Raw genomic sequence first — 26,593 nt, 5'->3', positions numbered from 1 at the left:
GTCAAATTGAGTTAATCTTGCTCCCCCCCCCCCCCCCCCCATTCATTGCGTCATGGTCTAGTGGTTACGAATCTCATCTTTCAATCAGAGGGACGCGGGTTCGATTCCTAGCCATGGCGTGCTTTCCTTCAGCAAGAAATTCACCCACATTGTGCTGCACATAACCTTGAATGTACCAAGCGGCTATTTGCAGCTGGAGCTAAAGCCAAGGTAATATATAGTGCGCCATGAATAGGCAACTAGATAAATTGGAGCCTCAAATATGATGTATCATTATCATTAAATAACCTAGCGCTGCCCCTAGATAAAGGTCACTTTATGTCTCTTCATCAAAGTATATGTAAATCCAAATAAATAAGAACGTGGATTAAGTTCTAATGAGGGCTCATTACGTCACATACTCATCATGCTCATCATTCCTATTGCCGTTTATTACATTATATATCAATTTGTCGCCTTTTTATAGATAAAGTGTATAATAATAAAGATACTCTCCATCAAAAAATATAAAATAATGATCATTTCCGCATGTTCTAGGAGAATATATAATATATATTCTTTACACAATTGAAGCAATTTGTTATACCAGATTATGCAAAATATAATTTACGTGAATATGTACATGTATATACCTCACCTTAGTCAAATTTCTCCAAATTAAACATATTTCTGTGGTTGCAACAGATTCAATTAAGGCTAATTTACCTGCCTGCCCGCACATGCATTTGTAATTTTGTATCATTCAAAATGGAAGTGTCTGACGACAATGCATAACACATGTTTAACATCACTGTTATAGCCTACAAACACTCAACAAGCACTGGCGTAAATTCAAGCGGCAAACCTATTGTTCAGAATGATATATTGTTCTATCCCCCCCCCCCCCAAAGTCAACAAGTAAAATGCATTGAAAGAATTGAACAGCAATATTTCATTTTCAATCGCTTTATAATTTAATTACATTCAACAGGAAATAAATGTTTTGTACATCATTCAAAGAATACTATCATATATTGATACCTGATTGTGTTTTACTACTAAAGCAGAAAGTATACAATATTAAGGTTAAATCTGTCACAAATACATGTATAAAGAACATGAGGTAAGAAGATGTTAATACTATTGATCTTCAGAGATCTTACTGAACCACATACTGAAATAAAATGAATCGAAAGAGATTAGAACGTCCATTGTCATACATTACGACTGCAAACATTGTATATTTGGGTACTCAAATTCATAAACTATCATAGTCCGTCATGGCGATATGTTATCCTCCTTAAATAATTGTCCAAAATCCATGAATATCCATTTTTGTTCAAAAGTAATTACTATTCAGCTGTTATTAAAATGACTAATCTATTGAACAGGTGTGATGGATAGGGGTTGGTAGGGTTGGTATTTTAATGGCAAATCAATACCCTGGGACAATGGTGAGTTGAATACAGTAATGACAATCATGTCTGAGAATTATGACAATTACAGAAGTAAATTTTGCATTTTATTCTAAGCTCGCTTTCTGTTCAAAAGCGCAACAAAGACCCCTATTTGTTTTACATCATCACAAAAGTTTATGTAAATAGTACATCTATCATTGCTCCATAATGTATATTCATTGAATATCATTTTCTTTCGATATTGTTGTCATATTCAACCAACATGGTGAAAAATATACAGAACATGTAAGGAAAAATAAGAAAGGACGGTAAGAGAAGACAGAGAGAAAGGTAAGAATAGAAAGAGAAGGGGAGAAGGAAGACCAGATGAAATGAATTAATATGAAATACATTGCATAATAGGAATTTGCACATACTTTGGAAAACAGAATGAAGATTAAATAATTATCATTTTGTGAACAAAATGAATTCATTAAATAAAAAGAAATAGATGCATGGTTAGACAAAAACTAGGTAGAATCAATCACAAAATAGAACACTATAATATCGAGTAGAAATGCAAGTACTCCTCTTCTCCTTCTTCATAATCGTAAAGCAGCATATCAAAATATCAATTAAATTATAAATCTACAAATTTATGTTAGGCAATGTATGGCAATATGATATGAGAGAATGGTTTTGTGTGATGTCTCAAGATTCATAGTTATGAGGTGAATCAATGTCTCATAAACCTGATCACAAGTTACAAATGACTCCAATGCACGACTGGTGATCCTTTCTTGTGCTAAATGATATATTTCTATGTAGCTGAGTTGGCACTTAAAAACACGTTCCAGTCATGTGTGAAGTCATGAAAAAGTTCATAAACAGTTTACAAAACATTCACAAGGATTGATATAAACCAATTAAGGTACTATCCACAGCACCGTATGAAAACTTGATTTAAGGTCCTGTCACATCGTTCCGTGCAAGCTTTGCAGGCGATTGCCTGTGTGTGTCGTGGTCTAGTGGTTCTGACTCTTGCCTTTCGAACAGAGGGTCATGGGTTTGAAACCTAGCCAAGGCATGTTTTCCTTCAGCAAGAAATTTATCCACACTGTGCTGCACTTGACCCAGGGTGAGGTGAATGGGTACCCAGCAGGATTATTCCTTGCATGCTCTGAGCGCCGGTGATGGTAGCTCGAGCTAAAGCCGGGGTAATAATAGCAGCGCTTTGTATCCTCAGGCAAAAAGTGCTATAAAAATCCAGCTATTATTATTATCTCTCCCACAACAAAGTTTTGAGCATGTTCAAAACTTTCCAACGTGCAAATCAGACTTGCGAGGGCTCCTGCGGGCAGCTGAATGAGATACCAGCCAGATAACCGTCAATGCGAGCGGCCTGCATTAGCAAAAATAGTTACCTCAAGTCATTATATGCAAGGCTTGCATAGAACAATGTGACAGGGCCTTAAGATTAAATATATAATTGTGACTAACACCACAAGATGGTTTCCATAAAGCTGTTCATACAATTTACGCACAACTTTTGATTCACATGACTGGTGACATGTTCTTGTGCTTATGAGCTACCCTAAATTCCCTTTTACCGGCCCAAAAAATGTCGTTAATTGTGCTAATAATGAGCAAATAATAATTAACAGCGATACCTAATGCCACAACACATTATTTACATCTTGGATCAATGCTTGACATCACAATCTGAAAAATGTGACTGGGCCTACTGCTAGGACTTTGTTCAGTGCCAAAAATGTTTCTGTGTGGTCAGTACGGGACTTTCAACAAAGTTGGACTGAATTCAACCTCAAACAACAACAAGCATCTGAATCTACAAAGATCAGATTGCAACTTCTGCTGATGGAAATAATAATTAAGAATCTGATAACACGTGACGTAGCTTTCAAAAACATGTCCCAGTTGTATGCAAAGTCATGTTTAACTTCCGAACAGCTTTATAAAACTACACGAGGTTATGAAAGAAACAAAGTTAAATATGTCATTGACACTACATACCACATACAGAGTAACACTTGCAGTTTTCTTGTCAACTGCTACAGATGATTTCTTGTTGCCATGATGTGAAAACAATGAATTAGAACCCTGAACAAAATACAAGAGCCTGTGTTCTGAACTTCAGGGCCCCGTCTTACAAAGAGTTATGATTAATCCAATCACTCGTAACTCTATAGAAATTCATCAGTGTCATCATTTTTTCTACAGGAAATTTGCAAAATGTCCTTTGTAAACAAAGGAGATCACACCAAATTGTCAAGAAATCATTGAATTTATAGATAATACATTCATATCTAGATTAAAAAATAAAATAAACATGCATTTTCTATGTTGACTTTGCTGGCTTTCCATAGTTGCGATTGATTGGATCAATTGCAACTCTTTGTAAGATGGGCCCCAGGTGTACTTAAATTTTTGAATTTTGTCAAGGCCTCCTGAAGGATAGTATATAGGGTCTGATGGCAAAAGACTATGTACAGTGTACAGCTTGATACTCATCAGCAACCAATATGGCAGAAGCCAATCAAGAGCCGCCTTTCATGGGATGGCTCAGGTTACACACATAACCAATGGACAATATGGTGGCCTACTGGATAGCTCAGTGACAGTGTAGTCTTCATCAACTGTTTTAGTTTACTGACATGTAAACGTGAAAATACACAATTATGTCCGTGGAGCATTGTGATAATGCTTAGTCAAATTGTGCTTGAGTTGAACTTTACTGCGGATAGTTAAATAAGATGCAAACTACTAATGGCATAGATTAAAATTATGAGCACATTTGTCAGTTAAAATATAAATACATTTCTTTTAAAACGACATCTAAACTATCCATTTTCATCATCAAAGCCTGAGAAAAGATAACACTGATACAGTGTAAATGAATTTTGTGAAATGTTTAGGTTCCCCTAATTATAGCACAGATTCAGACCATAGGTTTTTTTTCTGGCAGATCCTTATAGGAGCTGTCAGACACCTGTACTTCACAGCTAATCGAAATCAAGGAGGGTTGCCATATGACAACACTCGCGTCCTTTGGCAAGGCATTTATTTACATTTGCCACTCTCTACCCAGGTGTAGTATATGGGTACCCAGTGGGAAGGAAATCCTTGAATGCTTGAGCGTCCGATCAGGATAGCCGTGTGCAAGCCAGGGTAATAGTATGCAACGCTTTAATATAAACATTGTATCAAGCACTATTGATATGTTACAAATTGTTATTATATAACAACCCTCTTTGATTTTCATATGCTTTGAAGCACTTGGCAGCTGACAGTTATTGATAAAATCTCCTCAGGGGAGTTTTTCTTTCAGGACATTTTATCCCACATTATATATTTTATCTGACAGTTACCATAGGAACTGTGATCATCAGCCAATCAAAACCAAGAAAAAAAGATCGGACTACAAATGTTGATGAAATACTTTTCAATTCTCCAGATGCTAGTTATCCCTGCAGTACACGGCAATTATAGCTATTTATGCCAAATGCATACTTCTTGCACTGGATTAAACATGCAAGATCTTAAAAGATGCAGATAGAGATTTTTATCCAACGTCAAGCTCCTGATCGGCCTTGCCATCTCAGACTGTGTATAAGGGTGGGTCCATTGTCACGTCCCCATTGCCCCAGGGGAACTACGATCACACTAGCATTGTCCTCACTGCCAAACTGAAGGGCTTGATCACATATAAAGCTAGCAGCCTCATGAGCGTTATGACATAGACTGATGGAATCGCACATCTCTTGATCACTCATTACAAAGTGAACGCCGTCAGTGCAGAAGACTAGGAAGCTATCTCGTCCATGTTTTACCTTAAAAATAATGGAATTAGAATTTTTGATTGTTAATCCTTAATTGAATGAATGAACGGGTGAGTACATGAGTGCGTGGGTGATTGAGTGGAATGAATGAATGAATGAAGGAAGGAAGGAATGCATGAATGGATGAATGAATTGAACGAATGAATGAACGAATGATCAAAGGAACAAACAAATGAATGAGTTTGATAGAATAGAATGGGAATACCCTTGACAAGCCCTATGCATTCTGATATTAGGCAAGAATCACTAATTGAAGAGAAATATCTTTCAATTGTGATAAGATCTACAATAAGCCTGGAGCTGTGGTTATTAGTTTTCTCCACCTCCTTAACTCCAAATTGTTTTAATCATTTATTGTAAAAACTTGGTTACTCTGACAATGTATTAACTCCTTTACTGATATTAACATGACAAAATGTGTATTTTGATTGCAATTGTAATGTTTGTTTTTCATCTTTCAATTGAGTATAAATGAATGAAAATGTAAAATCATCATTATTGGGGTGAGCTTCTCCATCACCAAGGCTAGAAGGATCCAAATATTTCATATAATGAAAGGCATAAGGAATTTGTGAGTGTTAAATCATTCAAGCCATATATGCACAAACCACAAGATTTGCATACAACAAAAATTATTCATGAAAATAGGGCAACTGTTACAAACACTTGGTCTACAAGCAGTTGACTGCTTCTCAGATCACTATCTAACACTATCATGGCTAAACCCACTTGGTCTATTTCTCAGATCATCTAACACCATCATGGCTAAACCCACTTGGTCTACTTGCAGATGGTCTAATTATCATATTGTCTAACACTATCATGGCTTAACCCACTTGGTCTACTTGTAGATGGTCTAATTCTCAGATCATCTAACACTATCATGGCTAAACCCACTTGGTCTAATTGTAGATGGTCTAATTCTCAGATCATCTTATACCATCATGGCTAAACCCACTTGGTCTACTGGCAGATGGTCTAATTCTCAGATCATCTTATACCATCATGGCTAAACCCACTTGGTCTACTGGCAGATGGTCTAATTCTCAGATCATCTTATACCATCATGGCTAAACCCACTTGGTCTACTGGCAGATGGTCTAATTCTCAGATCATCTTATACCATCATGGCTAAACCCACTTGGTCTACTGGCAGATGGTCTAATTCTCAGATCATCTTATACCATCATGGCTAAACCCACTTGGTCTACTGGCAGATGGTCTAATTCTCAGATCATCTTATACCATCATGGCTAAACCCACTTGGTCTACTGGCAGATGGTCTAATTCTCAGATCATCTTATACCATCATGGCTAAACCCACTTGGTCTACTTGTAGATGGTCTATTTCTCAGATCATCCAACACCATCATGGCATAAGTTTAACCCACTTGGTCTACTGGCAGATGGTCTAATTCTCAGATCATCTAACACTATCATGGCTAAACCCACTTGGTCTACTGGCAGATGGTCTAATTCTCAGATCATCTAACACTATCATGGCTTAACCCACTTGGTCTAATTCTCAGATCATCTAACACTATCATGGCTAAACCCACTTGGTCTAATTGTAGATGGTCTAATTCTCAGATCATCTTATACCATCATGGCTAAACCCACTTGGTCTACTGGCAGATGGTCTAATTCTCAGATCATCTTATACCATCATGGCTAAACCCACTTGGTCTACTGGCAGATGGTCTAATTCTCAGATCATCTTATACCATCATGGCTAAACCCACTTGGTCTACTGGCAGATGGTCTAATTCTCAGATCATCTTATACCATCATGGCTAAACCCACTTGGTCTACTGGCAGATGGTCTAATTCTCAGATCATCTTATACCATCATGGCTAAACCCACTTGGTCTACTTGTAGATGGTCTATTTCTCAGATCATCCAACACCATCATGGCATAAGTTTAACCCACTTGGTCTACTGGCAGATGGTCTAATTCTCAGATCATCTAACACTATCATGGCTAAACCCACTTGGTCTACTGGCAGATGGTCTAATTCTCAGATCATCTAACACTATCATGGCTTAACCTACTTGGTCTAATTGTAGATGGTCTAATTCTCAGATCATCTAACACTATCATGGCTAAACCCACTTGGTCTAATTGTAGATGGTCTAATTCTCAGATCATCTTATACCATCATGGCTAAACCCACTTGGTCTACTTGCAGATGGTCTAATTCTCAGAATGTATAATACCACATGGGCTAATTCCATTTGGTTACTATTAATTTGGTATAATTGCCAATAACCTTCATTTCTTATAGAAGATATTAGACAAAAAGCACAAAGCCCAACTAGAAATTTGGCAAATTGTGAATGGGCTAAATGACCATTAGACCAAATGGTTATATGAACAGGTTGTAGATGGAGATTAGACAATGTGAGACGATACCAAATGGAAAGTACCGTAAATAGAGTGTGTGTTGACCAATCAGAAATTCACCAAATACTTACCTCTAATGATCTTGTTTCTGGTGTTGCAATGACTCCATATCTCTTGAGGGTGATGTCACCAAAGCTCCTAGTCATGGTCAATATACCATTAACAAGGGGCTTCCCAAGACTGTTCCAGCTGTATAACAAACAATCAAAGTATAGTGAAAGGTAATATTACTAATTGAGTACATCAAAGATTAGCATTGCATGATTTTTACCACCCAAAAAATTGAAATAGGAATAAGTGTTTGTAAAGCTGGAAGGAGAATCATGCTGTAATTGATTTATTGTTCTCCAGATTTTCTTGTTTTCACAAAGCCTAAAACTCCACATCATTATTCAATTTGAGAAATTGACATCCAGAATTCTGTGACTTATTTCAACTCATAACTACACTATTTCACTTTCTTTTGTGCGGACAAAACATTTCTGGTGTTGCATAGATGGAAGATGCACTACTTTTAAAAAGATACACATTGGCTTTTTTTAGAACCGTTTCAGGGTTAATCTTGTTCTTCATATTCATAAAAGATATATGGCAGTAATATAAGATGCTTTATAAGAGGCTTCAGAAAATGCTTTCCGATGTGATCAGTAATAAGCCATAATGGTATTGGTGTATAAGAAAAGGGTATTTGTCTAGAATCTTACGTGATATATCCATCAGACGCTTTGATCCTTTCTTTTTCTTTAGTATTGTACTCTGGATCATGGTCATTAGTCAATCTTAACGCCTTCCCATTACGACAGAGAATGGCACGACTATCACCCAGATTGCCCAAGACAAGCTCATTTCCATTCCGTAGAAGTGACACAGTAGCCGTTGAACCTGTATGCTCATGCTCAGGTTCTGTATTGTATTGGAATGAAGAAAAGTTTGGATACTTAATGCATTACCAGTCCACAACAAAGTGTTCCAAGAGGCCAAAAATGGATGAAAGCTTCATATTTTTTCTTCAATGTTGAATGCCTTATTATTAAAGTATAATCTAAAAGAACTCAGTCTCAACAGTCTTGCCCGATAGATATTGTACCAGAAATTCAAATCCAATAAGGTCACAACACTTACAAATAATTATTTCAGGAAACAAAGGCTAAGCCTTTAAAATGGAATTTACATCTCAGTCAGCGCATATAAAAAAATATAACCAGAGTGATAAGAGTCAAACTATACTATGATCTCTCTACCTGTTTCCTCCTTTTGTTATTACCCTTCAAAGTATTTCTTACAATATAAACCTAGGCTACTTTGTGTACCTGGGTAATGAATGTAGAGGTAGCGTGTCAGCTTATTGTTCAGATCCTCAAAGGCTTTCTTCAAGACAATCTGTAAATCATACTCTCTTTCCAACCAAAAGTTGAGATGAAACTCTAGATTATGATGCACATAGTCCACTGCCATGGATCCAGCATGTCCATCAAAGATACCAACATAAAGAAGGTTTGGACGGAGTTCCTTGATGCATATCCGATCCTCGTTCTCTGCCCTGCGACCGATGAGGGATTCCTTTCCGATGCGCCCAACAGATATTTTTGGTATGGGGATACCATGTTTGATGCTTTGCTGTAAAAGGATGGGCTCTTCGATCCTGCTGTCCCAGATTCCAAAGTTATCCCAGTTGACCCCACGACTGGATGAACTGTATCTTGCAGATGCCGCATTTACAGAGCGACTCAATCTGTGACTGCATCTAATCTCTGACCGAGTCATGTTTCGTATGTTGTTTTGAAGCACTTTTGGTATCGTGCTATAGTCCAATAACAAGAGTTTCCTGAACATGGTAAAGTTCCTTTTTAGCATGATGACATCACCATGATGGTTGGACACAACTGAAATGAGACATGAAAAAACCCTGTGCCTGTGTGAATAAAAGATATGGGAAGTGGTGAAGGCAGGTACCAACATTTAGATCCATGTTAGATTAGTTAAATCAGTGGGCAGAGTGTCCCATGACAAAGCTTTAAAATGAGAAGAAAATAGGGTAAAGCAATAAATCATGCATTATTTCAATCATAAAGAAAGACAATAGTTATATGCTACCATATGAGTGTGCTAAAATTGAAAACAAAATAGCCGATCAATGCCAAAGCGAACGCGACATAGACGTCTAACTTTTACTTTTTTTGAGGGTCCAGTTTGTGCCTCGATGTCAGGATTCTGTGTCACAATAGACCTTCATCCATATAATCGAGGTAAGTGCATAATTTCTGTTTCCACATTTTATTAAGATTACTTTGAGATCCCTATCTACCCCAGTCCCGTGTCTTCCTCGTTTTGCACGGTTGACTCCTGGGCTCCCTGGGTTAGCCAATAGCTAACCTCGCATGCATGTGTGCATGTGTGAGTGGTTGTGTACAAAACATGAAATGGTGAAGGGGTGAAGGAATATACGATTTTTACATTAAAAAAAAATATTTCAATTTTTTTTTTTAATTAGAGATGAATATATTTAAGAGGTTTCTGGGTAATAAAAGGTGGAATTATGCCCATGCGCTGCCCTTGACTTGAGCCCTCTCCAAAGTCCACCTTCTCATTTTCCCTATACTTTTATACACAGCGTGCCGATGTGGGATGGTTTACTTACTCAACGCTAGTGGGCGTCCTTCCCCATGAGCATTTATCGAGCGTTTCAAAAAATCGCCAAAGTGTCCAATCTTCACCTTACTCCTTAGTATCTTTGACCATAAAGTAATACTAACCTCGGGCTCGGCCTCGCAGTCACACTAGTACTGATGATGTTGTAGTGACTAGTGACGGGTGTCAAGTGATTACGTTGATCTGAATTAGCATGATTAGTCTCTCCCTGAATTATACACCTTTGCTACACTTTTTTGCCTTTTCCTGAAATAAGTCACCTCTCTTCTCGTGTGTGTGCGCTCGTTGTGTACAATACTACAAAGACAAAATCAACGGGAGATGAAAGAAGTCACCGCCGCCACTTGTTCACTGCAACCACCCTGCCTGTGGGGAATCTACAGGTTGGACTATGGCATGTTATAAAATAGCTGTATTATTTCAAGCATCGCGATTGGTCAATACGCGTCACATGACATCCAACTTTTTTTGTGCACTGCACGGTAGTGCAAAAGGTGTGCAACGAAAATTGACATTGCACGCTCGAGCAAACCAGTGCGGTAGAAGCCCAACAAAACTGTACTGTAACTTTAAAAAAAATTGTTTCTGTGTTGCTATTTTATAAAACAAATAATGCACTTGCTCTGTCGTGCGTAAAGGTAAATGCAGAGAAAGCTCGGTTTCTTCAGATGGAGCACACTGGGCACTCGCCGCAAGCGGCTCGTGCACAGTGCGACTCCTATCTAAAGAAACCTCGCGTGCTCTGCATTTCCACTAACGCACTCGGCTGCATGCATTATTTGTATACCAATGCTGTACAGAGCACACACTTTAAAAAATGATCACTTTTGTGACCAAAATTACTAATTTCCATACATTTGCAATTAATTTTTCATTAGTAAATTGGGAATAATTTTTGTATTCACTAGAGCGCTCAAAAACTTGAATTTTGGGCATATTTTTGTGTACGCCCTCTTTTGGTGGAAAATAATATGGCAAGAAAATTTTCATTTTTTTAACTCTATTTTTAATTAAGAAAAAAATAATTTAAAGAGAAATTCCAGTAGTTGCAGTAAACACTGATTTCATGAGAAAGTCTGTAAAACCAGGCTTAATTGTCAGTATATCATCGAGGATCTAGATCTGGTACAGTTACATAAACTGAACTTTGTGAAATCTTGAAATCTACGCTGAAAAATGTTCAGACTGAACTTCCCCAACACAGATAAGCGCACGTGGGACAGTGTATAATTTTTGCCTTGAGCGTCGGGCCCGACGCTCTACCCGAATCCTGTGCTTATTTGCTGATTTCTCAGCAATTACACAATTTCTTCCAGAATCCTTTGGCACATGCGTTTTATTTATACAAACAGACACTTTGGTGGTCATTTCATTGGATTCTGTACGAACTCATTTTGATATCGTTACCAAAACTAGCATTTACCTTTAAAGAATCAAATTTACTTAAAGGCCAAGTTGTATGACGAATAGGTGTAATGGAAACTGTCAGTGTAAAAAAATCAAGCATTTGTCCCAAAGAAAAAGAGAAAATAAGCCAAACATTGCCATCCTTACTTTGCCACACATGGAGATTAACTGAGATAAGTGAGATTGAGAACAACTACAAGGTTATATCATAACCTTGTTCATTGAATGAGTGACCGCCGCTGACGAAATGAACGGCAGTGAATGGAGTGGTGACTTAAACAAGGATAATGCCCACTTTTCATTTAAAAATTGCTGTCCTGGCTAAAATGTAGCTCCAGTTCAGTCTCAATCTCACTAATCACCAACATGACCAGTCGCAGTCGCGATCCCCACCGACAGATCAAGGGCAGGCTCCATCGCCTATGTCAAGTGAGCCAACAATAAGCCAGCCAACAGCAAGCCAGCCAACAGTTCCAGCCAACAATATCGCGATATAAGATAGATCAGATACAGGATTTTGCGCAAGAAGAGAAGCGTGCATTCTTGTAGAAATCAAACAAACGGGGTCAGGGCTACACGGGCCTAATCACTAGTGGCAGGCCATAGATATTCATTCGAGCCAACCCATTGCCATTTTTTTTAATTTTGATATGGCTGATTGACAAAGTGTATGCATATGATTTTCCATCTAACACTGATTCTATTTTTGGTAATTACTGAACTTCCTTTTCCCAAATTGGGAAGAAATATCACCAATTTTGGACTGTATTTTGACTGGCGGAAGGATTAGGGCTATTTTGCTGTTTGAGGTGATGAATCTGCTCCCCCCGACGCTGTCTTCAAACACGCCAATTTATTTTTAAAATGAGCCAGTCGAAGGACCCTTTTCTGGTCAGATATGGATTGCCAGATATATATCCTATCCACTGGTAGTAAACATTCGACCCCCGAATTTCATCCTTATTTTTTATGAATTTTTTAAAGTGCCAATTTAACACACGAGTCTATGGGGAATGAATTAGGCCTGTGAGACCTCAGGTGGGGTTTCCCTTCTTTCAATTTGTACAGAAAAACAACGGGCTAGTGCTTTAGTTTTAGTAGCCCACACCCCTATATACTCGATGTTTTTTCGTATATTGAGGAGTAAATTTCAACCAAAAGTCCTCTTTATAAAATACAATTGGAAGATTGCTCCTGAAATATATTTTGGGTGTGTGTAGGGGGGTTTCCCTTCTTTCAATTTGTAAAGAAAAACAACGGGCTAGTGCTTTAGTTTTAGTAGCCCACACCCCTATATACTCGATGTTTTTTCGTATATTGAGGAGTAAATTTCAACCAAAAGTCCTCTTTATAAAATACAATTGGAAGATTGCTCCTGAAATATATTTTGGGTGTGTGTAGGGGGGTTTCCCTTCTTTCAATTTGTACAGAAAAACAACGGGCTAGTGCTTTAGTTTTAGTAGCCCACACCCCTATATACTCGATGTTTTTTCGTATATTGAGGAGTAAATTTCAACCAAAAGTCCTCTTTATAAAATACAATTGGAAGATTGCTCCTGAAATATATTTTGGGTGTGTGTAGGGGGGTTTCCCTTCTTTCAATTTGTAAAGAAAAACAACGGGCTAGTGCTTTAGTTTTAGTAGCCCACACCCCTATATACTCGATGTTTTTTCGTATATTGAGGAGTAAATTTCAACCAAAAGTCCTCTTTATAAAATACAATTGGAAGATTGCTCCTGAAATATATTTTGGGTGTGTGTAGGGGGGTTTCCCTTCTTTCAATTTGTACAGAAAAACAACGGGCTAGTGCTTTAGTTTTAGTAGCCCACACCCCTATATACTCGATGTTTTTTCGTATATTGAGGAGTAAATTTCAACCAAAAGTCCTCTTTATAAAATACAATTGGAAGATTGCTCCTGAAATATATTTTGGGTGTGTGTAGGGGGGTTTCCCTTCTTTCAATTTGTAAAGAAAAACAACGGGCTAGTGCTTTAGTTTTAGTAGCCCACACCCCTATATACTCGATGTTTTTTCGTATATTGAGGAGTAAATTTCAACCAAAAGTCCTCTTTATAAAATACAATTGGAAGATTGCTCCTGAAATATATTTTGGGTGTGTGTAGGGGGGTTTCCCTTCTTTCAATTTGTACAGAAAAACAACGGGCTAGTGCTTTAGTTTTAGTAGCCCACACCCCTATATACTCGATGTTTTTTCGTATATTGAAGAGTAAATTTCAACCAAAAGTCCTCTTTATAAAATACAATTGGAAGATTGCTCCTGAAATATATTTTGGGTGTGTGTAGGGGGGTTTCCCTTCTTTCAATTTGTAAAGAAAAACAACGGGCTAGTGCTTTAGTTTTAGTAGCCCACACCCCTATATACTCGATGTTTTTTCGTATATTGAGGAGTAAATTTCAACCAAAAGTCCTCTTTATAAAATACAATTGGAAGATTGCTCCTGAAATATATTTTGGGTGTGTGTAGGGGGGTTTCCCTTCTTTCAATTTGTACAGAAAAACAACGGGCTAGTGCTTTAGTTTTAGTAGCCCACACCCCTATATACTCTATGTTTTTTCGTATATTGAGGAGTAAATTTCAACCAAAAGTCCTCTTTATAAAATACAATTGGAAGATTGCTCCTGAAATATATTTTGGGTGTGTGTAGGGGGGTTTCCCTTCTTTCAATTTGTAAAGAAAAACAACGGGCTAGTGCTTTAGTTTTAGTAGCCCACACCCCTATATACTCGATGTTTTTTCGTATATTGAGGAGTAAATTTCAACCAAAAGTCCTCTTTATAAAATACAATTGGAAGATTGCTCCTGAAATATATTTTGGGTGTGTGTAGGGGGGTTTCCCTTCTTTCAATTTGTACAGAAAAACAACGGGCTAGTGCTTTAGTTTTAGTAGCCCACACCCCTATATACTCGATGTTTTTTCGTATATTGAGGAGTAAATTTCAACCAAAAGTCCTCTTTATAAAATACAATTGGAAGATTGCTCCTGAAATATATTTTGGGTGTGTGTAGGGGGGTTTCCCTTCTTTCAATTTGTACAGAAAAACAACGGGCTAGTGCTTTAGTTTTAGTAGCCCACACCCCTATATACTCGATGTTTTTTCGTATATTGAGGAGTAAATTTCAACCAAAAGTCCTCTTTATAAAATACAATTGGAAGATTGCTCCTGAAATATATTTTGGGTGTGTGTAGGGGGGTTTCCCTTCTTTCAATTTGTACAGAAAAACAACGGGCTAGTGCTTTAGTTTTAGTAGCCCACACCCCTATATACTCGATGTTTTTTCGTATATTGAGGAGTAAATTTCAACCAAAAGTCCTCTTTATAAAATACAATTGGAAGATTGCTCCTGAAATATATTTTGGGTGTGTGTAGGGGGGTTTCCCTTCTTTCAATTTGTAAAGAAAAACAACGGGCTAGTGCTTTAGTTTTAGTAGCCCACACCCCTATATACTCGATGTTTTTTCGTATATTGAGGAGTAAATTTCAACCAAAAGTCCTCTTTATAAAATACAATTGGAAGATTGCTCCTGAAATATATTTTGGGTGTGTGTAGGGGGGTTTCCCTTCTTTCAATTTGTACAGAAAAACAACGGGCTAGTGCTTTAGTTTTAGTAGCCCACACCCCTATATACTCGATGTTTTTTCGTATATTGAGGAGTAAATTTCAACCAAAAGTCCTCTTTATAAAATACAATTGGAAGATTGCTCCTGAAATATATTTTGGGTGTGTGTAGGGGGGTTTCCCTTCTTTCAATTTGTAAAGAAAAACAACGGGCTAGTGCTTTAGTTTTAGTAGCCCACACCCCTATATACTCGATGTTTTTTCGTATATTGAGGAGTAAATTTCAACCAAAAGTCCTCTTTATAAAATACAATTGGAAGATTGCTCCTGAAATATATTTTGGGTGTGTGTAGGGGGGTTTCCCTTCTTTCAATTTGTACAGAAAAACAACGGGCTAGTGCTTTAGTTTTAGTAGCCCACACCCCTATATACTCAATGTTTTTTCGTATATTGAGGAGTAAATTTCAACCAAAAGTCCTCTTTATAAAATACAATTGGAAGATTGCTCCTGAAATATATTTTGGGTGTGTGTAGGGGGGTTTCCCTTCTTTCAATTTGTAAAGAAAAACAACGGGCTAGTGCTTTAGTTTTAGTAGCCCACACCCCTATATACTCGATGTTTTTTCGTATATTGAGGAGTAAATTTCAACCAAAAGTCCTCTTTATAAAATACAATTGGAAGATTGCTCCTGAAATATATTTTGGGTGTGTGTAGGGGGGTTTCCCTTCTTTCAATTTGTACAGAAAAACAACGGGCTAGTGCTTTAGTTTTAGTAGCCCACACCCCTATATACTCGATGTTTTTTCGTATATTGAGGAGTAAATTTCAACCAAAAGTCCTCTTTATAAAATACAATTGGAAGATTGCTCCTGAAATATATTTTGGGTGTGTGTAGGGGGGTTTCCCTTCTTTCAATTTGTAAAGAAAAACAACGGGCTAGTGCTTTAGTTTTAGTAGCCCACACCCCTATATACTCGATGTTTTTTCGTATATTGAGGAGTAAATTTCAACCAAAAGTCCTCTTTATAAAATACAATTGGAAGATTGCTCCTGAAATATATTTTGGGTGTGTGTAGGGGGGTTTCCCTTCTTTCAATTTGTACAGAAAAACAACGGGCTAGTGCTTTAGTTTTAGTAGCCCACACCCCTATATACTCGATGTTTTTTCGTATATTGAGGAGTAAATTTCAACCAAAAGTCCTCTTTATAAAATACAATTGGAAGATTGCTCCTGAAATATATTTTGGGTGTGTGTAGGGGGGTTTCCCTTCTTTCAATTTGTAAAGAAAAACAACGGGCTAGTGCTTTAGTTTTAGTAGCCCACACCCCTATATACTCGATGTTTTTTCGTATATTGAGGAGTAAATTTCAACCAAAAGTCCTCTTTATAAAATACAATTGGAAGATTGCTCCTGAAATATATTTTGGGTGTGTGTAGGGGGGTTTCCCTTCTTTCAATTTGTACAGAAAAACAACGGGCTAGTGCTTTAGTTTTAGTAGCCCACACCCCTATATACTCGATGTTTTTTCGTATATTGAGGAGTAAATTTCAACCAAAAGTCCTCTTTATAAAATACAATTGGAAGATTGCTCCTGAAATATATTTTGGGTGTGTGTAGGGGGGTTTCCCTTCTTTCAATTTGTAAAGAAAAACAACGGGCTAGTGCTTTAGTTTTAGTAGCCCACACCCCTATATACTCGATGTTTTTTCGTATATTGAGGAGTAAATTTCAACCAAAAGTCCTCTTTATAAAATACAATTGGAAGATTGCTCCTGAAATATATTTTGGGTGTGTGTAGGGGGGTTTCCCTTCTTTCAATTTGTACAGAAAAACAACGGGCTAGTGCTTTAGTTTTAGTAGCCCACACCCCTATATACTCGATGTTTTTTCGTATATTGAGGAGTAAATTTCAACCAAAAGTCCTCTTTATAAAATACAATTGGAAGATTGCTCCTGAAATATATTTTGGGTGTGTGTAGGGGGGTTTCCCTTCTTTCAATTTGTAAAGAAAAACAACGGGCTAGTGCTTTAGTTTTAGTAGCCCACACCCCTATATACTCGATGTTTTTTCGTATATTGAGGAGTAAATTTCAACCAAAAGTCCTCTTTATAAAATACAATTGGAAGATTGCTCCTGAAATATATTTTGGGTGTGTGTAGGGGGGTTTCCCTTCTTTCAATTTGTAAAGAAAAACAACGGGCTAGTGCTTTAGTTTTAGTAGCCCACACCCCTATATACTCGATGTTTTTTCGTATATTGAGGAGTAAATTTCAACCAAAAGTCCTCTTTATAAAATACAATTGGAAGATTGCTCCTGAAATATATTTTGGGTGTGTGTAGGGGGGTTTCCCTTCTTTCAATTTGTACAGAAAAACAACGGGCTAGTGCTTTAGTTTTAGTAGCCCACACCCCTATATACTCGATGTTTTTTCGTATATTGAGGAGTAAATTTCAACCAAAAGTCCTCTTTATAAAATACAATTGGAAGATTGCTCCTGAAATATATTTTGGGTGTGTGTAGGGGGGTTTCCCTTCTTTCAATTTGTAAAGAAAAACAACGGGCTAGTGCTTTAGTTTTAGTAGCCCACACCCCTATATACTCGATGTTTTTTCGTATATTGAGGAGTAAATTTCAACCAAAAGTCCTCTTTATAAAATACAATTGGAAGATTGCTCCTGAAATATATTTTGGGTGTGTGTAGGGGGGTTTCCCTTCTTTCAATTTGTACAGAAAAACAACGGGCTAGTGCTTTAGTTTTAGTAGCCCACACCCCTATATACTCGATGTTTTTTCGTATATTGAGGAGTAAATTTCAACCAAAAGTCCTCTTTATAAAATACAATTGGAAGATTGCTCCTGAAATATATTTTGGGTGTGTGTAGGGGGGTTTCCCTTCTTTCAATTTGTAAAGAAAAACAACGGGCTAGTGCTTTAGTTTTAGTAGCCCACACCCCTATATACTCGATGTTTTTTCGTATATTGAGGAGTAAATTTCAACCAAAAGTCCTCTTTATAAAATACAATTGGAAGATTGCTCCTGAAATATATTTTGGGTGTGTGTAGGGGGGTTTCCCTTCTTTCAATTTGTACAGAAAAACAACGGGCTAGTGCTTTAGTTTTAGTAGCCCACACCCCTATATACTCGATGTTTTTTCGTATATTGAGGAGTAAATTTCAACCAAAAGTCCTCTTTATAAAATACAATTGGAAGATTGCTCCTGAAATATATTTTGGGTGTGTGTAGGGGGGTTTCCCTTCTTTCAATTTGTAAAGAAAAACAACGGGCTAGTGCTTTAGTTTTAGTAGCCCACACCCCTATATACTCGATGTTTTTTCGTATATTGAGGAGTAAATTTCAACCAAAAGTCCTCTTTATAAAATACAATTGGAAGATTGCTCCTGAAATATATTTTGGGTGTGTGTAGGGGGGTTTCCCTTCTTTCAATTTGTACAGAAAAACAACGGGCTAGTGCTTTAGTTTTAGTAGCCCACACCCCTATATACTCGATGTTTTTTCGTATATTGAGGAGTAAATTTCAACCAAAAGTCCTCTTTATAAAATACAATTGGAAGATTGCTCCTGAAATATATTTTGGGTGTGTGTAGGGGGGTTTCCCTTCTTTCAATTTGTAAAGAAAAACAACGGGCTAGTGCTTTAGTTTTAGTAGCCCACACCCCTATATACTCGATGTTTTTTCGTATATTGAGGAGTAAATTTCAACCAAAAGTCCTCTTTATAAAATACAATTGGAAGATTGCTCCTGAAATATATTTTGGGTGTGTGTAGGGGGGTTTCCCTTCTTTCAATTTGTACAGAAAAACAACGGGCTAGTGCTTTAGTTTTAGTAGCCCACACCCCTATATACTCGATGTTTTTTCGTATATTGAGGAGTAAATTTCAACCAAAAGTCCTCTTTATAAAATACAATTGGAAGATTGCTCCTGAAATATATTTTGGGTGTGTGTAGGGGGGTTTCCCTTCTTTCAATTTGTAAAGAAAAACAACGGGCTAGTGCTTTAGTTTTAGTAGCCCACACCCCTATATACTCGATGTTTTTTCGTATATTGAGGAGTAAATTTCAACCAAAAGTCCTCTTTATAAAATACAATTGGAAGATTGCTCCTGAAATATATTTTGGGTGTGTGTAGGGGGGTTTCCCTTCTTTCAATTTGTACAGAAAAACAACGGGCTAGTGCTTTAGTTTTAGTAGCCCACACCCCTATATACTCGATGTTTTTTCGTATATTGAGGAGTAAATTTCAACCAAAAGTCCTCTTTATAAAATACAATTGGAAGATTGCTCCTGAAATATATTTTGGGTGTGTGTAGGGGGGTTTCCCTTCTTTCAATTTGTACAGAAAAACAACGGGCTAGTGCTTTAGTTTTAGTAGCCCACACCCCTATATACTCGATGTTTTTTCGTATATTGAGGAGTAAATTTCAACCAAAAGTCCTCTTTATAAAATACAATTGGAAGATTGCTCCTGAAATATATTTTGGGTGTGTGTAGGGGGGTTTCCCTTCTTTCAATTTGTACAGAAAAACAACGGGCTAGTGCTTTAGTTTTAGTAGCCCACACCCCTATATACTCGATGTTTTTTCGTATATTGAGGAGTAAATTTCAACCAAAAGTCCTCTTTATAAAATACAATTGGAAGATTGCTCCTGAAATATATTTTGGGTGTGTGTAGGGGGGTTTCCCTTCTTTCAATTTGTAAAGAAAAACAACGGGCTAGTGCTTTAGTTTTAGTAGCCCACACCCCTATATACTCGATGTTTTTTCGTATATTGAGGAGTAAATTTCAACCAAAAGTCCTCTTTATAAAATACAATTGGAAGATTGCTCCTGAAATATATTTTGGGTGTGTGTAGGGGGGTTTCCCTTCTTTCAATTTGTACAGAAAAACAACGGGCTAGTGCTTTAGTTTTAGTAGCCCACACCCCTATATACTCGATGTTTTTTCGTATATTGAGGAGTAAATTTCAACCAAAAGTCCTCTTTATAAAATACAATTGGAAGATTGCTCCTGAAATATATTTTGGGTGTGTGTAGGGGGGTTTCCCTTCTTTCAATTTGTAAAGAAAAACAACGGGCTAGTGCTTTAGTTTTAGTAGCCCACACCCCTATATACTCGATGTTTTTTCGTATATTGAGGAGTAAATTTCAACCAAAAGTCCTCTTTATAAAATACAATTGGAAGATTGCTCCTGAAATATATTTTGGGTGTGTGTAGGGGGGTTTCCCTTCTTTCAATTTGTACAGAAAAACAACGGGCTAGTGCTTTAGTTTTAGTAGCCCACACCCCTATATACTCGATGTTTTTTCGTATATTGAGGAGTAAATTTCAACCAAAAGTCCTCTTTATAAAATACAATTGGAAGATTGCTCCTGAAATATATTTTGGGTGTGTGTAGGGGGGTTTCCCTTCTTTCAATTTGTACAGAAAAACAACGGGCTAGTGCTTTAGTTTTAGTAGCCCACACCCCTATATACTCGATGTTTTTTCGTATATTGAGGAGTAAATTTCAACCAAAAGTCCTCTTTATAAAATACAATTGGAAGATTGCTCCTGAAATATATTTTGGGTGTGTGTAGGGGGGTTTCCCTTCTTTCAATTTGTACAGAAAAACAACGGGCTAGTGCTTTAGTTTTAGTAGCCCACACCCCTATATACTCGATGTTTTTTCGTATATTGAGGAGTAAATTTCAACCAAAAGTCCTCTTTATAAAATACAATTGGAAGATTGCTCCTGAAATATATTTTGGGTGTGTGTAGGGGGGTTTCCCTTCTTTCAATTTGTACAGAAAAACAACGGGCTAGTGCTTTAGTTTTAGTAGCCCACACCCCTATATATACTCTATGTTTCTTCCGTATATTGAAGAGTAATCTAGAATGAATTTTCTTTCTGATAAAGATTGATTGGAAGATTGCTCCTAAATCAAATTTCGGGTGTGTGAAGGGGAGTTTCCCTTCTTTCAATTTGTAAACAAAAACAAATAGTTAGTGCTTTACTTTTATTAGCCCATTACAGACGTTTAGCGAAAAATGTCAAGGCTTATTAAGCTCCCCCCTCCTCCTCGGGCTAGATAGGGTTAAGGGGGCTACGGCCTTCTCCACCATTAACCCCACTTATTTTTGTTTTGAAGCAAGATAATACGCGAAAAAGAGCATTGTGAAACAGAAATATAATTCGCACTGTATAGGCTTTTTAAGTGGTGTATAATGCAAATTAACTTTCAATACCCAAGAAATTTTCTCGCTTGGTCACTTGTTTCTATAGCTGTTATTCTGACTCTCTTTTGTTATCAACACTGGCGTACAGATGGAGAGGGGGATGGCTTTTGTGGGCTGGAGCCCTCATAAATTCCAACCATTTTTTTTTCAATTCCCTCGAAGTTATATACAAAAAAATATGAATTTATATATATATATGTATATATGTCCGTGTGAGGGTGTGTCAGTGTGATGGTGTGTGTTTGTGTGTGTGTGTGTGTACGCGCACTTGCCACTTGTTAATACAAACGTATTGAAGGAATTAGGGAACTCGCTCCACATACCCGAAATTTCTTTATGGATCAATCTTCCCAGGAGGGTGGGATCACTATTTTTTTTTAACTTTAGGACTAGCCCCTTGTTTGTAAGTTCCCTAGATTGCAAATATGTGAAACCCCCTACAAACAACTGAAAGCTCTACCAGGAGCAATCTTTCTATTTGCTTTCAACAGGCAATCTTTTTCCATTATATCATTCTCAATATTTTTAAAACATCGAGTATATTATAGGAGTGCGGGCAACTAAACAAATCAGCCCTAGCCCTTCTTAGTATCCAAAAATTGAAATGAGGTTTCATAAACTTCCTACAAACAACCGAATGGTCTTCTAGGAGCTATATTTCCGTTTGCTATCAGGAGGTTTTTTAATTTTATTTAATCCCCAATTACTGTCAACACTAAAATAAGGACAAAACAAGGATATAAATAATATATAGGAGTGTGGGCTACTGAAATGTAGGCACTACCCCCCCCCCCCTTTATAAACGAATTGACAGAAGGGAAACTCCCCTCCACAAACACCCGAAATTTCTTTCAGGGGCAATCTTCACTTTTGCTTTTCAGTCAAGAATACTTTCATTTGTATTCACCCCTCAATAGTAAAAAAGAAATACTTTTTAAAAGGGCACAAATAATAAGAGAGGGCCAGTGAACCTTATCAAAGGACAAGCCCCTTCATTCTATCAATACAGTGCGTATCAATAAAAACTGGACAGTTTTGAAAAGTCTATCAATAATTCTTTTCAAATTATGATGTCTATATTTTGATGTTTATAGATGCTCTGAAACCTTATATTTTAAATGCAATTTTAAGAAATAAATTTTGTTCATGCTTGAACGAACACGAGATTTGTCAAGGGTTCAAAAATAGGTTTGTGCAGAAATGAGAGGAAACAAAATATATGGTCATTAGACTTCCTGCTAAGCAGTAAACTTCCTCTTAACATTTTCATTAGTTTTGCCATTGTTTTTAAAATTATGTTTCAAAATTCACTCACAAACTTATTTAGTTACTTTAAAAAAAAAGTTATTTTTTAGGATTGCATATTTAATAATTGATAAAAGTCAACCCAAGAAATGCCTAATTGCATTTTTTTTGGCCTCAATTAGAGGATTTTATTTACAACAAAACAACATAACATAACATAACATAAAATGAGCATACATGACATTACAGGAAATTTCAGAAATTAAAACAAAAATTTACATAATAATGTAATTGTGCAATAATCTTACGTAATCTTTAACATAAATTAAAAAAAACATTAAATGGAAACATGAAATTCACAGTGTTTCAAATATATTCCATAATCTCTTTGGGTAGATGAACATATCTTTTCCTGTACCGAGGTTTCATTTCTATTCTTCTTTCTATTTCTCTTAAAAATATGAATTTCAGATCCAGTTTAATTTGACCAGTAAAATTATTACTGGTCCAGCAAAAATTGTACTGGCCCAGTTTAATTTGACCAGTAAAATTATTACTGGTCCAGCAAAAATTGTACTGGTCCAGTTTAATTTGACCAGTAAAATTATTACTGGTCCAGCAAAAATTGTACTGGTCCAGTTTAATTTGACCAGTAAAATTATTACTGGTCCAGCAAAAATTGTGCTGGCCCAGTTTAATTTGACCAGTAAAATTATTACTGGTCCAGCAAAAATTGTACTGGTCCAGTTTAATTTGACCAGTAAAATTATTACTGGTCCAGCAAAAATTGTACTGGTCCAGTATAATTTGACCAGTAAAATTACTGGTCCACCACAATTTGTATTGGTCCAGTTCAATTGGACCAGTAAAATTATTACTGGTCCAGTTAGTTTGACCAGTATATTTGTTACTGGTCCAGTTAAATTTGACCATCAAAACATTACTGGTCCAGCTTATAGCAGACCAGTATATTTTGTTCCAATTTCCAGAGTTACCAATTAAATTTTACTGGTGTAACTGGTCCAGCCTTACTGGTTTTTCCTTCTGGGATTGCCTTTCTTTTCGTTTCCACTCATGTTTCTTAAAACGATGACTTTGTGAATGCACCAAAGTGCGATAGTCAGAAGTAAAACTAATTTTTCGTCTACTTCATGTTTAAACAAAATTTTAATGATTGATTTCTAAATCTTCATGAAATATTTGCTGGATTATTTTTTTCAAAAATTCAAAGAATGGTTTGTTCAAATCACAAGAAATGAAAGCGTGATGAATATCTTCCTCTACTTCACAACGAGAACAGATGTTATCATTTACCAAACCCCTAATTGTTAATTGTTAGTTGTTAATAGGGTGAATTTGCTGTACTTTATTCAAATCATTATAATTGTGTGTTAGATAGGATATTAAATTATCAATTCTAACAGAAAAGGATTTATCTGCTTGTTGCATAAAATAAAATGGTTTGAATTGATTACAAGCTCTCAAATTCCTAATTACAAATTGGGTCATTCTTGGTTGACAAAAAATGTTAGTATGAAAGAATATTCATTGCTAAAAAAATAATTTATTGAAATGAAAACGTAAAGTAAATATACAGCTTTGTACGTGACATTTGCGACCAAAATCTGAAAACTATGGCAAAAATAATCTGCTGATTGGCAAGAAGTCTTATAACCATACACTTCATTTCCTACCACTTAGCGCAATCCTATATTTGAACCCCCGACAAAACCATCTCGTGTGCACTCAAGCATGAACAAATAAAAAAAAAAAACATTTTGAATTTGATCGATAAGATTTCAGAGCATCTATGAACATCAAAATATAGACATCATAATTCAAAAGGGTATTTTGATAGACGTTTCATAACTGTCCCGTTTTTATTGATACGCACTGTAAAATTGAATAAAAAGGGTCACCCCCTTCAAAAATACGATAGCTTTCTTCATTTATCAAGAACTTTTTTTTTTACATACTCCTCAATATTCTTAAAACTGGAGTATATAGAAGTGTGGGCTACTAAAACTAAAGTACTAGCCCTTTCTTTTTGTTTACAAAATTGAGAGATATTAACCCCCCCCCCCCCCTCCACAAACCCAAAATATATTTCAGGAGCAATCTTCCAATTGTATTTTATAAAGAGGACTTTTAGTTCAAATTTACTCCTCAATATATATAAAAACGTGGAATATATAGGAATGTATATGAGTGTGGGCTAAAAAAACTAAGGCACTAGCCCGTTGTTTTTCTTTACAAATTGAAAGAAGGGAAACCCCCCTACACACACCCAAAATATATTTCAGGAGCAATCTTCCAATTGTATTTAATAAAGAGGACTTTTAGTTGAAATTTACTCCTCAATATACGAAAAAACATAGAGTATATAGGGGTGTGGGCTACTAAAACTAAAGCACTAGCCCGTTGTTTTTCTTACAAATTGAAAGAAGGGAAATCCCCCTACACACACCCAAAATATATTTCAGGAGCAATTTTCAATTGTATTTTATAAAGAGGACTTTTTGTTGAAATTTACTCCTCAATATACGAAAAAACATAGAGTATATAGGGGTGTGGGCTACTAAAATTAAAGCACTAGCCCGTTGTTTTTCTTTACAAATTGAAAGAAGGGAAACCCCCCTACACACACCCAAAATATATTTCAGGAGCAATCTTCAAATTGTATTTTATAAAGAGGGCTTTTAGTTGAAATTTACTCCTCAATATATATAAAAATGTGGCATATATAGGAATGTATATGAGTGTGGGCTACTAAAACGAAGGCACTAGCCCCTTGTTTTTCTTTACGAATTGAAAGAAAGGAAACCCCCCTCCACACACCAAAAATATATTTCAGGAGCAATCTTCCAATTGTATTTTATAAAGAGGACTTTTAGTTGAAATTTACTCCTCAATACACGAAAATACATAGAGTGTATAGGGGTGTGGGCTACTAAAACTAAAGCACTAGCCCGTTGTTTTTCTTTACAAATTGAAAGAAGGGAAATCCCCCTCCACACACCCAAAATATATTTCAGGAGCAATCTTCCAATTGTATTTTATAAAGAGGACTTTTAGTTCAAATTTACTCCTCAATATATATAAAAACGAGGAATATATAGGAGTGTATATGAGTGTGGGCTACTAAAACGAAGGCACAAGCCCCTTGTTTTTCTTTACAAATTGAAAGAAGGGAAACCCCCCTCCACACACCCAAAATATATTTCAGGAGCAATCTTCCAATTGTATTTTATAAAGAGGACTTTTAGTTGAAATTTACTCCTCAATATACGAAAACACACAGAGTATATAGGGGTGTGGGCTACTAAAATTAAAGCACTAGCCCGTTGTTTTTCTTTACAAATTAAAAGAAGGGAAACCCCCTTACACACACCCAAAATAAATTTCACGAGCAATCTTCCAATTGTATTTTATAAAGAGGACTTTTAGTTCAAATTTACTCCTCAATATATATAAAAACGTGGAATATATAGGAGTGTATATGAGTGTGGGCTACTAAATCGAAGGCACAAGCCCCTTGTTTTTCTTTACAAATTGAAAGAAGGGAAACCCCCCTACACACACCCAAAATATATTTCAGGAGCAATCTTCAAATTGTATTTTATAAAGAGGGCTTTTAGTTGAAATTTACTCCTCAATATATATAAAAATGTGGCATATATAGGAATGTATATGAGTGTGGGCTACTAAAACGAAGGCACTAGCCCCTTGTTTTTCTTTACGAATTGAAAGAAAGGAAACCCCCATCCACACACAAAAAATATATTTCAGGAGCAATCTTCCAATTGTATTTTATAAAGAGGACTTTT

The 26,593-nt window shown here is 36.4% G+C and overlaps 1 protein-coding gene across 2 annotated transcripts; it reads right to left on the bottom strand.

Moving 5' to 3' along the window:
* Nucleotides 1-929: 929 nt before the first annotated feature.
* Nucleotides 930-10,589, bottom strand: LOC129282263 (protein phosphatase Mn(2+)-dependent 1K-like). Of its 2 annotated transcripts, none has more exons than XM_064113183.1 (5): nt 10,395-10,589; nt 8,952-9,553; nt 8,346-8,544; nt 7,713-7,830; nt 930-5,227 (listed from the first exon to the last, which is right to left on the bottom strand). In XM_064113183.1, the coding sequence occupies exons 2-5, from the start codon at nt 9,493-9,495 to the stop codon at nt 4,970-4,972; spliced, it is 1,119 nt and encodes a 372-aa protein (XP_063969253.1). In that variant the 5' UTR covers nt 9,496-9,553; nt 10,395-10,589; the 3' UTR covers nt 930-4,969. The 2 variants fall into 2 exon arrangements, with proteins under 2 accessions (XP_063969253.1, XP_063969254.1); XM_064113184.1 differs by having other exon boundaries at nt 8,952-9,524.
* Nucleotides 10,590-26,593: the final 16,004 nt, after the last annotated feature.

Source organism: Lytechinus pictus, chromosome 18 (assembly GCF_037042905.1).
Source record: "Lytechinus pictus isolate F3 Inbred chromosome 18, Lp3.0, whole genome shotgun sequence".
Lineage (NCBI taxonomy): Eukaryota > Metazoa > Echinodermata > Echinoidea > Temnopleuroida > Toxopneustidae > Lytechinus > Lytechinus pictus.
Note: the sequence above shows the minus strand (reverse complement) of the source record. Positions and strands in the feature narration are given on the sequence as shown.